This window comes from Bombina bombina, chromosome 3 (assembly GCF_027579735.1).
Source record: "Bombina bombina isolate aBomBom1 chromosome 3, aBomBom1.pri, whole genome shotgun sequence".
In the NCBI taxonomy this organism is placed as follows: Eukaryota; Metazoa; Chordata; class Amphibia; order Anura; family Bombinatoridae; genus Bombina; species Bombina bombina.
The window spans coordinates 717,863,574-717,880,253 of record NC_069501.1 but is presented as its reverse complement, the minus strand read 5'-3'; the positions used below and the strand labels follow the sequence as shown (position 1 = coordinate 717,880,253).

Here is a 16,680-nt window from a genome sequence, read left to right as displayed (position 1 = left end):
ATGGGAGTTTAATTTTGACTAGACTATCCCTTTATGTTCAGACTTTAGCTATGTGGGGGTTAAACACTTTAACCCCCCACATAGCTAAAGTCTGCACTATGAGTCTGGAGGTTAACATGGCAAGTGAGCTATAGAGACACCACACACTGGTGTAGCCACCAATCACTGTAAGTGTTCATCTCAGGATTAGCAGTGTATTGCTGCTGAAAGGCTAACTTTGATTATGTGTTTAACCGTTTTGTTCAATACTCGTAATTAGGTAATTGTATTATTGTCCTAATATGTCCCTTTAAATTAGTATATGAGAAGTATGTTAGTGTAACTGAGAAAACAGAAAACAAAAACAAAAATCTCCATTGAGAGCTGTGAATATTTTTGCATTTATTACCAGTTAAATTTACATTTGAACCTTATCTTAGCAAAACGTGATTTGAAGAACTAAAATATTTTTATTGTATTTTTTAGCATTTCCAACACATTGTATGGAAGTCTGGGTGCCTTTAGCCATTGTGTCTATGGCCTTCATATTGTCTCTGACTGTTAATATCGTCCATTGTATTTTAAAGCATAGGAAAGGTATGTGCCATTATTTAGCTTACACATACTATGTTTATATTCATCCTGTCATTTCCCCTTAAATATGAGTAAATGTTCTATACACTAATGTCCCAGCAATCCACCCATAGATTATATTATAAATTCATTGGAAACATAGTACAATTGTTCTGTCTCTCCTATAAACAAAACAGTTATGTTTTCCATAATTTTATATTACAATTTTGAAATCACATAAAAAAGTAGAATTTGTATAGCTTAAATGACTAAATAGCCCTACAATTTCTTAAACTGTAGTTGCAGAATATATATATATATATATATATATATATATATATATATATATTTCTCCAACATTGGTGTGTCCGGTCCACGGCGTCATCCTTACTTGTGGGATATTCTCTTCCCCAACAGGAAATGGCAAAGAGTCCCAGCAAAGCTGGTCACATGATCCCTCCTAGGCTCCGCCCACCCCAGTCATTCTCTTTGCCGTTGCACAGGCAACATCTCCACGGAGATGGTTAAGAGTTTTTTGTAGTTTTATTCTTCTATCAAGTGTTTGTTATTTTAAAATAGTGCTGGTATGTACTATTTACTCTGAAACAGAAAAGGATGAAGATTTCTGTTTGTAAGAGGAAGATGATTTTTAGCAGACAGTAACTAAAATCGATTGCTGTTTCCACACAGGACAGTTGAGATGAAGTAACTTCAGTTGGGGGAAACAGTTAGCAGTCTTTTCTGCTTAAGGTATGACTAGCCATATTTCTAACAAGACCATGTAATGCTGGAAGGCTGTCATTTCCCCTCATGGGGACCGGTAAGCCATTTTCTTAGTTAAACATAAAAGAATAAAGGGCTTCAAAAAGGGCTTAAAAACTGGTAGACATTTTTCTGGGCTAAAACAATTGCTTTACTAGGCATATTATGCAGATTCTAACTAATTATTGGTATTATAATCTTGGGGAACATTTAGAAAAACGGCAGGCACTGTGTTGGACACCTTTTTCAGATGGGGGCCTTTCTAGTTATAGACAGAGCCTCATTCTGGGACTGTATAGGGGTTAAATGTAAAAACGGCTCCGGTTCCGTTAATTTAAGGGTTAAAGCTCTGAAATTTGGTGTGCAATACTTTTAATGCTTTAAGACACTGTGGTGAAATTTTGGTGAATTTTGAACAATTCCTTCATACTTTTTCACATATTCAGTAATAAAGTGTTTTCAGTTTGAAATTTAAAGTGACAGTAACGGTTTTATTTTTAAACGTTTTTTGTGCTTTGTTGACAAGTTTAAGCCTGTTTAACATGTCTGTACCATCAGATAAGCTATGTTCTATATGTATGAAAGCCAATGTGTCTCCCCATTTAAATTTATGTGATAAGAAACAATCAGTAACACTAAGGGTGTGTTACTACTAGGGGGCGCACAGGACCTTATATGATTATTATGTAAATAGGCTAAGAGAGAAGAGAACAAGATATTACATATAATAACTATAATAAAATATACTATACGTAATAATGTAAACAAAAAAGAAACAATTCTTATAAATATGGGACTATGAGAAACATAGGATACAACACAAATAATAACAAATACAGTAATAAGAAATTCCTGAAAGGTTCTTATCTGGAAATGCTGTCTTCTTCTGCAATGTTATATAGATGGTAAATGTCCCAATTGGGATGGGAATAGTCCCAAATGATGAATGTGATCAAATACCAGGATGATCAATGATCAGGAACACAGATGATGACTGGAGTCAGCTGCTTTGTCAGGGAAATCAGGATCTAAGAGCAAGTTTTCTCTGTGAAAAAAATCACAAAAAGACAAAGGCGCCTCCTAGTGTAATACAGTTGGTGAAAGAGATTTGATAGGTAATCAAAAAGGTACTCACAAGTGGAGCAGCACCCAATTGTGCTAAATCAAACAGACTGGGATCTCACAGTGTCCCAGCTCACTGACACTGCAAGGAAACTGGTTTCTCCAATGTCTTGCCGGACTGACAGAGCTCAGACTCTCACAAAGAGGTTTACATAAAACCAAATTTTATTAATAAAATAAAAATCTCAGTGTCTCATGACACTAGATATTAAAAGAACAAGCAACGCGTTTCTCAGACTGCTGTCTGTTTCATCAGGCTTCCCGATGCCTGATGAAACAGACAGCAGTCTGAGAAACGCGTTGCTTGTTCTTTTAATATCTAGTGTCATGAGACACTGAGATTTTTATTTTATTAATAAAATTTGGTTTTATGTAAACCTCTTTGTGAGAGTCTGAGCTCTGTCAGTCCGGCAAGACATTGGAGAAACCAGTTTCCTTGCAGTGTCAGTGAGCTGGGACACTGTGAGATCCCAGTCTGTTTGATTTAGCACAATTGGGTGCTGCTCCACTTGTGAGTACCTTTTTGATTACCTATCAAATCTCTTTCACCAACTGTATTACACTAGGAGGCGCCTTTGTCTTTTTGTGATTTTTTTCACAGAGAAAATTTATGTGATAATTGTGCCATAGTGTCCAAACAAAGTAAGGACAGTAATGCAACAGATAATGATATTGCCCAAGATGATTCCTCAAATGAGGGGAGTAAACATGATACTACATCATCCCCTACTGTGTCTACACCAGTTATGCCCACACAGGAGGCCCCTAGTACATCTAGTGCGCCAATACTTATTACCATGCAACAATTAACGGCTGTAATGGATAACTCCATAGCAAATCTTTTATCCAAAATGCCTACTTATCAGAGAAAGCGCGATTGCTCTGTTTTAAACACTGAAGAGCAAGAGGACGCTGATGATAACTGTTCTGACATACCCTCACACCAATCTCAAGGGGCCATGAGGGAGGTTTTGTCTGATGGAGAAATTTCAAATTCAGGAAAAATTTCTCATCAAGCTGAACCTGATGTTGTGACATTTAAATTTAAATTAGAACATCTCCGCGCACTGCTTAAGGAGGTGTTATCTACTCTGGATGATTGTGACAATTTGGTCATTCCAAAGAAATTATGTAAGATGGACAAGTTCCTAGAGGTTCCGGTGCCCCCCGACGCTTTTCCTATACCCAAGCGGGTGGCGGACATAGTAAATAAAGAGTGGGAAAGGCCCGGCATACCTTTTGTTCCCCCCCCTATATTTAAGAAATTATTTCCTATAGTCGACCCCAGAAAGGACTTATGGCAGACAGTCCCCAAGGTCGAGGGGGCGGTTTCTACTCTAAACAAACGCACTACTATTCCTATCGAAGATAGTTGTGCTTTCAAAGATCCTATGGATAAGAAATTAGAGGGTTTGCTTAAAAAGATTTTTGTACAGCAAGGTTACCTTCTACAACCAATTTCATGCATTGTTCCTGTCACTACGGCAGCGTGTTTCTGGTTCGAGGAACTAGAAAAATCGCTCAGTAAAGAATCTTCGTATGAGGAGGTTATGGACAGAGTTCAAGCACTTAAATTGGCTAACTCTTTTGTTTTAGATGCCGCTTTGCAATTAGCTAGATTAGCGGCGAAAAATTCAGGGTTTGCTGTCGTGGCGCGCAGAGTGCTTTGGCTAAAGTCTTGGTCAGCGGATGTGTCTTCCAAGACAAAATTGCTTAACATTCCTTTCAAAGGTAAAACATTATTTGGACCTGATTTGAAAGAGATTATTTCAGACATCACTGGGGGAAAGGGCCACGCCCTCCCACAGGATAGGTCTTTTAAGGCTAATAATAAGCCTAATTTTCGTCCCTTTCGCAGAAACGGACCAGTCTCTAATTCTGTATCCTCTAAGCAAGAGGGTAATACTTCACAACCCAAACCAGCCTGGAAACCAATGCAAGGCTGGAACAAGGGTAAGCAGGCCAAGAAGCCTACCACTGCTACCAAAACAGCATGAAGGGATAGCCCCCGATCCGGGACCGGATCTAGTGGGGGGCAGACTTTCTCTCTTTGCTCAGGCTTGGGCAAGAGATGTTCAGGATCCTTGGGCGCTAGAAATAGTTTCTCAAGGTTATCTCCTGGAATTCAAGGAACTACCCCCAAGGGGAAGGTTCCACAGGTCTCAATTATCTTCAAACCAAATAAAGAGACAGGCATTCTTACATTGTGTAGAAGACCTGTTAAAGATGGGAGTGATACATCCAGTTCCAATAAGAGAACAAGGAATGGGATTTTATTCCAATCTGTTCATAGTTCCCAAAAAAGAGGGAACATTCAGACCAATTTTGGATCTAAAGATCCTAAACAAATTTCTCAGGGTACCATCGTTCAAAATGGAAACTATTCGAACGATCCTACCTACTATCCAGGAAAATCAATTTATGACTACCGTGGATTTAAAGGATGCGTACCTACATATTCCTATCCACAAGGAACATCATCAGTTCCAAAGGTTCGCTTTTCTGGACAAGCATTACCAGTTTATGGCACTTCCATTTGGATTAGCCACTGCTCCAAGGATTTTCACAAAGGTACTAGGGTCCCTTCTAGCGGTTCTAAGACCAAGGGGCATTGCAGTAGTACCTTACTTGGACGACATCCTGATTCAAGCGTCGTCCCTGTCAAAAGCAAAGGCTCATACGGACATCGTCCTAGCCTTTCTCAGATCTCACGGATGGAAGGTGAACAAAGAAAAAAGTTCTCTGTCCCCGTCAACAAGAGTTCCCTTCTTGGGAACAATAATAGATTCCTTAGAAATGAGGATTTTTCTGACAGAGGTCAGAAAATCAAAACTTCTAAGCTCTTGTCAAGTACTTCATTCTGTTCCTCGTCCTTCCATAGCGCAGTGCATGGAATTAATAGGATTGATGGTTGCAACAATGGACATAGTTCCTTTTGCACGAATTCATCTAAGACCATTACAACTGTGCATGCTCAGACAGTGGAATGGGGATTATACAGACTTGTCTCCGACGATTCAAGTAGATCAAAAGACCAGAGATTCACTCCGTTGGTGGCTGACCCTGGACAATCTGTCACAGGGAATGAGCTTCCGCAGACCAGAGTGGGTCATTGTCACGACCGACGCCAGCCTAGTGGGCTGGGGCGCGGTCTGGGAATCCCTGAAAGCTCAGGGTCTATGGTCTCGGGAAGAGTCTCTTCTCCCGATAAACATTCTGGAACTGAGAGCGATATTCAATGCTCTCAGAGCTTGGCCTCAACTAGCAAAGGCCAAATTCATAAGGTTTCAGTCAGACAACATGACGACCGTTGCATATATCAATCATCAGGGGGGAACAAGGACTTCCCTGGTGATGAAAGAAGTGACCAAGATAATTCAATGGGCGGAGGATCACTCCTGCCACTTGTCTGTGATCCACATCCCAGGAGTGGAAAATTGGGAAGCGGATTTTCTGAGTCGTCAGACATTCCATCCGGGGGAGTGGGAACTCCATCCGGAAATCTTTGCCCAAATAACTCAATTATGGGGCATTCCAGACATGGATCTGATGGCGTCTCGTCAGAACTTCAAGGTTCCTTGCTACGGGTCCAGATCCAGGGATCCCAAGGCGACCCTAGTAGATGCACTAGTAGCACCTTGGACCTTCAACCTAGCTTATGTATTCCCACCGTTTCCTCTCATCCCCAGGCTGGTAGCCAGGATCAATCAGGAGAGGGCCTCGGTGATCTTGATAGCTCCTGCGTGGCCATGCAGGACTTGGTATGCAGACCTGGTGAATATGTCATCGGCTCCACCATGGAAGCTACCTTTGAGACAGGACCTTCTTGTTCAGGGTCCATTCGAACATCCGAATCTGGTTTCCCTCCAACTGACGGCTTGGAGATTGAATGCTTGATTTTATCAAAGCGTGGGTTTTCACATTCTGTAATAGATACTCTGATTCAGGCTAGAAAGCCTGTAACTAGAAAAATTTACCATAAAATATGGAAAAAATATATCTGTTGGTGTGAATCTAAAGGATTCCCATGGAACAAGATAAAAATTCCTAAGATTCTCTCCTTTCTACAAGAAGGTTTGGAGAAAGGATTATCTGCAAGTTCTCTGAAGGGACAGATCTCTGCTTTATCTGTTTTACTTCACAAAAGACTGGCAGCTGTGCCAGATGTTCAAGCATTTGTTCAGGCTCTGGTTAGGATCAAGCCTGTTTACAGACCTTTGACTCCTCCCTGGAGTCTAAATCTAGTTCTTTCAGTTCTTCAAGGGGTTCCGTTTGAACCCTTACATTCCGTAGATATTAAGTTATTATCTTGGAAAGTTTTGTTTTTGGTTGCAATTTCTTCTGCTAGAAGAGTTTCAGAGTTATCTGCTCTGCAGTGTTCTCCGCCCTATCTGGTGTTCCATGCAGATAAGGTGGTTTTGCGTACTAAGCCTGGTTTTCTTCCGAAAGTTGTTTCCAACAAAAATATTAACCAGGAGATAGTTGTACCTTCTTTGTGTCCGAATCCAGTTTCAAAGAAGGAACGTTTGTTACACAATTTGGACGTAGTCCGTGCTCTAAAATTCTATTTAGAGGCTACTAAAGATTTCAGACAAACATCTTCCTTGTTTGTTGTTTATTCTGGTAAAAGGAGAGGTCAAAAAGCGACTTCTACCTCTCTTTCCTTTTGGCTTAAAAGCATTATCCGATTGGCTTATGAGACTGCCGGACGGCAGCCTCCTGAAAGAATCACAGCTCACTCCACTAGGGCTGTGGCTTCCACATGGGCCTTCAAGAACGAGGCTTCTGTTGACCAGATATGTAAGGCAGCGACTTGGTCTTCGGAGGCTATTTTTGGGAGAAAGGTTTTGCAAGCCGTGGTGCCTTCCATTTAGGTGACCTGATTTGCTCCCTCCCTTCATCCGTGTCCTAAAGCTTTGGTATTGGTTCCCACAAGTAAGGATGACGCCGTGGACCGGACACACCAATGTTGGAGAAAACAGAATTTATGCTTACCTGATAAATTACTTTCTCTAACGGTGTGTCCGGTCCACGGCCCGCCCTGGTTTTTTGATCAGGTCTGATGAATTATTTTCTCTAACTACAGTCACCACGGTATCATATGGTTTCTCCTATATATATATTTCCTCCTGTCCGTCGGTCGAATGACTGGGGTGGGCGGAGCCTAGGAGGGATCATGTGACCAGCTTTGCTGGGACTCTTTGCCATTTCCTGTTGGGGAAGAGAATATCCCACAAGTAAGGATGACGCCGTGGACCGGACACACCGTTGGAGAAAGTAATTTATCAGGTAAGCATAAATTCTGTTATATATATATATATATATATATATATATATATATATATATATATATATATATATATATATATATATATATAAATATATAAAGTCATGACTTTGTTTTGGTGCTTTTCCTATGATATTAATATATCAAATATATTTCATTGTAGTGTAGATTGTGTGCATGGCCTAATAACTTGTAAAAATAGTGGCTTTGCATTTTTTTTCTATTGCAATACTCAAGAGTATTACTAATGCATTATATGAACAAAATGGAAACTGTTTGTAATCACGTTTAATATTTTTCAATATTTATACAATCATTCCTTTACAATGGATGTGGTAGAATATATTTTTTAAAATATTAATTTAATTTCTAATTAAATACAATAATAAATATATATTTTATGTGACTACATTAAAGTGTTCACTCATGTACAAATACTGTAGCTTTAAATAGCTGCCATATATACGGATTAGGTTTCTATAATTATTTGGTTATTCACAGTTCTGGTTTTGAAGATGCAAAGATTACTAAAAGGTCAGCAACTCTTATGATATTTAAGTTTGTTCAGCAGTGTGTGCTGGTGTACTCACTGAAGAGATAATGTTTGAAAATTGGCGCCAAAACAAATTGACTTAAAACAGATCACGCATTCTGGCTCACACTCATGAATGTTTCTACAAAGTATAATATTTCATTTTACCAAAAAATGATATATATGGCTAAATTTTCCTCGTTGCGCATATAAAAAAATAGGGCGTTTAGAACACTAAGCACATAAACTATATACAATAAAAATTAACTGCTTATTTTCAATATTTACCTCATCAAATTTCCTATGAATTTACATTTTCCTAAGAAGGTTTGAAGTTTTTATATGGCAGTTTATTAGCTAATTCAATTCTTAACAAACTCTATTTTGTTGCAGGCAAAGAACAGAAATATTTCAGTGAATGCACTGTTAGGTATGTTGCACATGCAAATTTAATATATGTTTAATGTGAAGACAAAAGAAGGCGATATATTTAAAATGATAACATAATGATTATTTTGAGGTAACTGAAAATAGATTTTGAAAATATTCTATTTAATATATTAAAGGGACGGTAAATGCATAACCTATAATGGGAACTTGTCCTTGACTGAAAAATCACTTTAAAAGGAATAGCAGATTACAAGCCCCAGATATGAGTTTGCCTGTGACTTAAAAGGACACTGAACCCAAATTTTTTCTTTTGTGATTCAGATAGAGCATACAATTTTAAGCAACTTTCTAATTTACTCCTATTATCAATTTTTGTTCTTTCTCTTGCTATCTTTATTTGAAAAATAAGGCATCTAAGCTAAGGAGCCAGCCATTTTTTGGTTTAGTACACTGGACAGCACTTGTTTATTGGTGGGTGAATTTATCCAGCAATCAGCAAGAAAAACCCAGGTTGTTCACCAAAAATGGGCTGGCATCTAAACTTACATTCTTGCTTTTCAAATCAAGATACCAGGAGAATGAAGAAAATTTGATAATAGGAGTAAATTAGAAAGTTTTGGTTTAGTGTCCCTTTAAGCATGTGCACTGTGTATATGACTAATCAGAGAAAGTGTATGCTCTGACATCGGCATCAGGGAGTTAAAAAAGGCTAAATCTCCTGTCTTTTAACAAGTATATTTTGATAAATCTCCTAAAGCTATATATTACCCTGCACACTAGAACAGGCTTTGGGGCCTATTTATCAAGCCGTCAACCGCAAATACGCTGGAATTTCGCAGCGTAATTGTGGCGAGCCTGATTCCCCTTATTTATCAAACCCTACAGACCGGCAAAAGTAGAATTTTGTGACGTAACATACGATCCGCCGGTCAAAGTCCGACACAGATCGATACTTACGTCATTACAGATGCTCCGAATGCAAGTTCGGCACTATCTGACTACTTTTGTAAGTTAACAAATTTCTACCAGGTAAGCTCGGCACTATTCCGGCCCAGCGTACCTGGTTTTCAATCCGCCGCCCTGGAGGCTGCGGATGCCATAAGAATCAATGAGAGTCTGAAAGCAGTGAAAGCTTATGTTCGCTGCGTCCCGATATCCCATTGATTCCTATGGGAGAATAAAGTTACGTTTAGACTTAACACCCTAACATAAACCCCAAGCCTAAACACCCCTAATCTGCTGCCCCGACACCGCCGCCACCTACATTATACTTATTAACCCCTAATCTGCTGCCCCTACCCTGCCGCCACCTACATTATGTTATTAACCCCTAATCTGCCCCCCCAACACCGCCGCCAACTACATTATGTTATTAACCCCTAATCTGCCGTCCCCAATGTCGCCGCCACTATATTAAATTTATTAACCCCTAAACCTAAGTCTAACCCTAACACCCCCTAACTTAAATCTAATTTAAATAAATATAACTAAAATTACTATCATTAACTACATTATTCCTATTTAAAACTAAATACTTACCTATAAAATAAACCCTAAGATAGCTACAATATAACTAATAGTTACATTGTAGCTAGCTTAGGGTTTATTTTTATTTTACAGGCAAGTTTGTATTTATTTTAACTAGGTAGAATAGTTATTAAATAGTTATTAACTATTTAATAACTACCTAGCTAAAATAAATACAAAGTACCTGTAAAATAAAACCTAACCTAGGTTACAATAACACTACAAATTAAATAAATTACATAAATTAAATACAATTGACTAAATTAAATACAATAACCTAAATTAAATTAAATTAGCTAAAGTACAACCCCCCCCAATAAATTACAGAAAATAATAAACAAATTACAGAAATTTAAACTAATTACACCTAATCTAATAGCCCTATCAAAATAAAAAAATCCTCCCCAAAATAAAAAAAAACCCTAGCCTAAACTAAAGGGCCTTTTGCGGGGCATTGCCCCAAAGTAATCAGCTCTTTTACCTGTAAAAAAAAAATACAAATAGGATTGAACTTCAATCCTATTGGCTGATTGGAACAGCCAATAGAATGTGAGCTCAATCCTATCTATCAGCCAATCGGAATCTAAGGGACGCCATCTTGGATGACGTCACTTAAAGGAACCTTCATTTGTCGGGTAGTCATCGGCCGAAGAGGATGCTCCGCGTCGGATGTCTTGAAGATGGACCCGCTCCGCGCCGGATGGATGAAGACTTCTGCCCGTCTGGAGGACCACTTTGCCCGGCTTGGATGAAGACGTCTCCCGGTAAGTCGATTTTCAGGGGGTTAGTGTTAGGTTTTTTTAAGGGTGTATTGGGTGGGTTTTATTTTTAGGTTAGGGCTTTGGGCTGCAAAAGAGCTAACTGCCCTTTTAAGGGCAATGCCCATCCAAATGCCCTTTTCAGGGCAATGGGGAGCTTAGTTTTTTTTGTTAGTATTTTTGAGGGGGGGGGGGTTGGTTGTGTGGGTTGTGGGTTTTACTGTTGGGAGGGTTGTTTGTATTTTTTTTTACAGGTAAAAGAGCTGATTACTTTGGGGCAATGCCTCGCAAAAGGCCCTTTTAAGGGCTATTGGTAGTTTAGTTTAGGCTAGGGTTTTTTTTATTTTGGGGGGGCTTTTTTATTTTGATAGGGCTATTAGATTAGGTGTAATTAGTTTAAATTTCTGTAATTTGTTTATTATTTTCTGTAATTTAGTGTTTGTTTGTTTTTTGTACTTTAGCTAATTTAATTTAATTTTGGTTATTGTATTTAATTTAGTTAATTGTATTTAATTTATGTAATTTATTTAATTGTAGTGTAGTGTTAGGTGTTATTGTAACTTAGGTTAGGTTTTATTTTACAGGTACTTTTGTATTTATTTTAGTAAGGTAGTTATTAAATATTTAATAACTATTTAATAACTATTCTACCTAGTTAAAATAAATACAAACTTGTCTGTAAAATAAAAATAAACCCTAAGCTAGCTACAATGTAACTATTAGTTATATTGTAGCTATCTTAGGGTTTATTTTATAGGTAAATATTTAGTTTTAAATAGGAATAATGTAGTTAATGATAGTAATTTTATTTATATTTATTTAAATTAGATTTAAGTTAGGGGGTGTTAGGGTTAGACTTAGGTTTAGGGGTTAATAAATGTAATATAGTGGCAGCGACATTGGGGACGGCAGATTAGGGGTTAATAACATAATGTAGGTGGCAGCAGTGTGGGGGGCAGCAGATTAGGGGTTAATAAGTATAATGTAGGTGGTGGTGGGCTCCGGGAGCGGCGGTTTAGGGGTCAATAACTTTATTTAGTTGCGGCGGGGTTTCGGGGAGTGGCGGTATAGGGGTAAAACAGTTTAGTATAGCGTGGGTGCTTAGTGACAGGGTACCACTAAAGCTGGGAAAAAGCCGAAGAGCAGCGAGATCGATGACTGTTAGTTAACAACAGTCCGCTGCTCATCGCCCTGTACTTGGTGCGCAGCTTTTTGACAGCTTTTTTGGTAACTTTGGAGAACGTATTCAGGTCCACGGCAGCGATGTTAGGGGATCTTAGGCGAGCGTATTGGTGCCGGCGAATGCAAGTAAGTTGACGGCTTGATAAATAGGGGCCTTTGTCTACTCCATTCCTCACAAGCTACTAAACTGAACTGAACTGCAACACAGGTGATATGACCAGTAACTGTGGTTATTTAAACCAGTGATGGTCAAATTCCTAGCACATGGGGGCAGCAAATTAATATTTCAGAAGCCTTAAAGGGATATGAAAAACAATTTTTTTTTCTTATGATTTAGATAGAGCATGCAATTTTAAGCAACTTTCTAATTTACTCCTATTATATTTTTTTCTTCATTCTCTTGGTATCTTTATTTGAAAAGCAGGGATGTAAGCTTAGGAGCTGGCCCATTTTTGGTTCAGAACACTGGGTAGCACTTACTGATTGGTGGCTACATTTGACCACCAAACAGCAAGCGCTACTCAGGTGCTGAACCAAAAATGGGCTGGCTCCTACAGGAACATGAAACCCAACATTTTTCTATCATAGTTCAGACAAAACTTGATTTTAAACAACTTTCCAATTTGTTTCTATTATCTAAATTGCTTAATTCTATTGGTATCCTTAGCGGAAAAGCATATCTAGGTAGGCTCAGGAGCAGCAATGCATTACTGTGAGCTAGATGCTGATTGATGACTGCAAAAAAATGCCCCTTTTCATTGGTTCGCCAGAAGGTTTCAGATATCTCCCAGTAGTGCAAAGCTGCTCCTTCAAAAAGGATACCAAAAGAATGAAGCAAATTAGATAAAAGAAGTACATTGGAAAGTTGTTTGAAAGAACATGTTCTATTTAATCATGAGAAATAAGAAAGAGAAAAATGTTGGGTTTCATGGCCCTTAAGCTTTACATTCCTGTTTTTTAAATAAAGATACCAAGAGAACGAAGAAATGTGATAATAGGAGTAAATTAGAAAGTTGCTTAAAATTGCTGCTCTATCTGAATCATAAGAGTAAAACAATTGGATTTCATATTCCTTTAAGGGCTGCATATAAAACTATGATCATTAAACAAAAATATAATATGTTTCCTAAAAATCTCTCTATCTTCATTTCTTTCCTCCAGGGGGTTCTTTTGAATTGGGGTCACCCCAAAGCACACATTTGTAGTTAGTTTCTTTCCTAGGGCCACAAAATCTATGGCACACATTGCTAGCTCTACTTTTCCTGAAGGACAACAAAAACTAGTGCCACTGGCTACATATAGCCCTCGGGCCGTCAGTCGGCCATTGCTGATCAGAGATAACCCTAAATAGATAGTGTATTATAGGTTATTGAAACTATTGCTAAGGACCATGGTGCTTGAATGTGTCTTTATACCCAATCCTAACTTAGCAAGTTATATTCAGCTGTGCCAGACAGTATTCATTTTATTTTTAACACTGAAGTGCAATCATATTCTGTAATGCTAAACAAAAAACACAGGAGTGAGTGTTACAGAAATGCATTATACTTATCCATAGGAGTACAATATGACAAGAAACATATATAGTAATACAATGCAGAGCAGGGTTCCTTCTTGAGACTTGGCACAAAACAGCTTTTTTTATGATATTCTTTTGAGAAAACTATAAGGTCTGAGCCAATAACTGAGAAAACTAAGCTCACTCAGTGACATGAAACTGCTGAACACAACTTTAACAGATGGGTAACTACTCACAATACTATTGTTTATCCTTCTGTGTCTGCAGCTCTCTTCAAATGCATTGTCTTATCCCTTACAGGTGCTGATTAGTGACGCTCTGTATCTACTGGGTGTCGCCATCTTGAATATCACGTATTCTTGCACCCTGTGACAGAAGTGGTGAACATTCACAGATCAGTGACGTTGCTGGGGGGGGGGGGGGGGTTCACAGCTGTAGTGTGCAATTCAGGTTAGCGCACACAATAGGGAGAGAGGTTTACATGTTTGCAGTTTTTAACACTGTTTAAAAGGTTACATAGCACAGATAAAATGGCTGCATGAATAATATAGCACAATGCAACCAATGTAAAATTGTAAAGCTTCTTCTCCATTTTTCTCAAGGGGATTACTGGGGTACTCCTTCCCCCAATTATATTAGTTTAAAAAAAGAATAATAGTAATAAAAAACTACCCAGTTATCCATGCCTCCCTTTCACAGCGTAGAAATAGTTATCCATAGTGTGATCTAGAGAAGACATCAAAGCAGTGTCTCACTAGAAACCATTCAATGGAGGGCAACTAAAATGATACATTATCTAGGAAATAAAAGGTACAAGGGAATACTTTGTGACCTTAATAAAGAAGAGACGTGATACAGCTGCATTGCTTCACCAGCAGCACCACCACCTTTAAATTGTAGCTGACCAGCACCAGCTGCTGTGGCCCATCGGTATAGCTGTACCACAAGCCTTTTAGCCTGTAACGCAACGTCAGTCCCGCACTTGAAAAAATTACGTTTTTCATGGGATTCCCATAGCGCTGCCATTACGAGTTTTGCAGTGAGGCTAAAAATCTTGCGTTACACCCTATAACGACAAGATGCGTACATAAAACGCATAACTAAACCATTACAAAGTACACTAACACTCATAAACTACCTATTAATTCCTAAACCGAGGCCCTCCCGCATAGCAAATACTATATTAAAGTTATTTACCCCTAATCTGCTGCTCCCGACATCGCCACTACTAATAAAATTTATTAACCCCTGTTCCGCCGCTCCCCGACATCGTCGCCACTATACTAAAGTTATTAACCCCTATTCCCCTGCACCCCAACATTGCCCACACTATAATAAATATATTAACCCCTATTCCGCCGCCACTAAATACAGTTATTAACCCCTAAACCTCTGGCCTTCCACATCACTAAATAAAACGCCAGCCCCCCACATCGCAAAAACTAAAATAAACTATTAACCCCTAAACCTAACAACCCCCTAACTTTAAATTAAAATTACAATATCCCTGTCTTAAAATAAATAAAAACTTACCTGGGAAATTAAAAAAAAAACTGAGTTTAAACTATAAATTAAACTAACATTACTATTATACTAAAATTAAAATAACTACAAATTAAATTAATTAAATTACACATTAAAAAAACCTAACCCTACTAAAAAAATGTAATCTACAGTTAAAAAAAATGAAAAGTAGTAAATTACAAAAAATAACAAAATACTAAATTACAAAAAATAACAAACAAAATTATCCAAAATAAAACCTTAGCCTACAATAAACTACCAATAGCCCTTAAAAGGGCCTTTTGTAGGGCATTGCCCTAAAGAAATCAGCTCTTTTCCCTGTAGAAAAATACAAAGACCCCCACAACAGTAAACGCCACCACCCAACTAACCCCCCAAAATAAAAAACCTAACTCTAAAAAAAAACCTAAGCTTACCATTGCCCTGAAAAGGGCATTTTTATGGGCATTGCCCTTAAAAGGGCATTCAGCTCTTTTTCTTGCCCAAACCCTAATCTAAAAAAAAAAAAACACCCAAAAAAACCTAACCCCTCTTTAGGTACTCAAAGTTGCTGAAGTCCGGCTTGAACGGTCTTCATCCCAGTGGCTCCATCTTCATCCAGGCGGATCCATCTTCATCCATCGCGGGATCGGTATCTTCTTCATCCCTGCGGAGCGGTCAATGAGCGAAGGTCCAAGGCGGAGGTCCATCGATCCGACGTGGAGGTCCTCTTCATGCGATTGTCCGCCGCACACTGAGGATTAAAATGCAAGGTACCCTTTTTATACTGGGGGTACCATTGCATTTCTATTGGCTGAAAAATTTAAATCAGCCAATAGGATTTAAGAAGCTCTCATTCCTATTGGCTGATTCGAATCAGCCAATAGGAATGAGTGCTGCTTAAATCCTATTAGCTGATTTGAACAGCCAATAGGATTTTAGCAGCTCTAATTCCTATTGGCTGATTTAAATTTTTCAGCCAATAGGAATGGAATAGTACCCCCAGTATAAAAGGGGTACCTTGCATTTGAATCCTCAGTGTGCGGCGGACAATTGCATGAAGAGGACCTCCACGTCGGATCGATGGACCTCCGCCTTGGACCTCGGCCTCCACGCATCGACCGCTCCGACTCCGCAGGGATGAAGAAGATGCCGGTCCAGCGATGGATGAAGATGGAGCCACCTGGATGAAGATGGAGCCGATGGGATGAAGATCGTTCACGTTAGTGTTAGTTTTTTTTAAGGTTTTTTGGAGTGTTTTTTTTTTAAGATTAGGGTTTGGGTTATTAGAAAAAGAAATGCAAACAAACAGCTCGGGCTGTGCAATTCAGTATGAGGATCAAAAGCACAGAATGATGTTAAGTAAGCAGCACAATGTATCTATATGTGCTAGCTAAAACAATGTATCGCTTTATCCAATTGTGAAACAATTATGGTAAACCTGTGTTGAACTGTGGCAATTGATTGCAAGAACCGTTAACCCCTTACATTCGCAAGACTCATCTTTGTAAACAAAACATAAGCCAGATAATTCTAGCAAATATGA

The 16,680-nt window shown here is 38.6% G+C and overlaps 1 protein-coding gene across 1 annotated transcript in view; it reads left to right on the top strand.

Annotated features, from left to right (window-relative positions):
- The first annotated feature begins 471 nt into the window (after nucleotides 1-471).
- Nucleotides 472-16,680, top strand: part of LOC128651892 (T-cell receptor-associated transmembrane adapter 1) — an 83,897-nt gene continuing 67,688 nt past the window's right edge. The window contains exons 1-2 of the mRNA XM_053704861.1: nucleotides 472-576; nucleotides 8,649-8,685. Of these exons, the coding sequence (XP_053560836.1) occupies nucleotides 483-576; nucleotides 8,649-8,685 (131 nt within the window). The 5' untranslated portion in view covers nucleotides 472-482. The remainder of the gene's footprint in view (nucleotides 577-8,648; nucleotides 8,686-16,680) is intronic.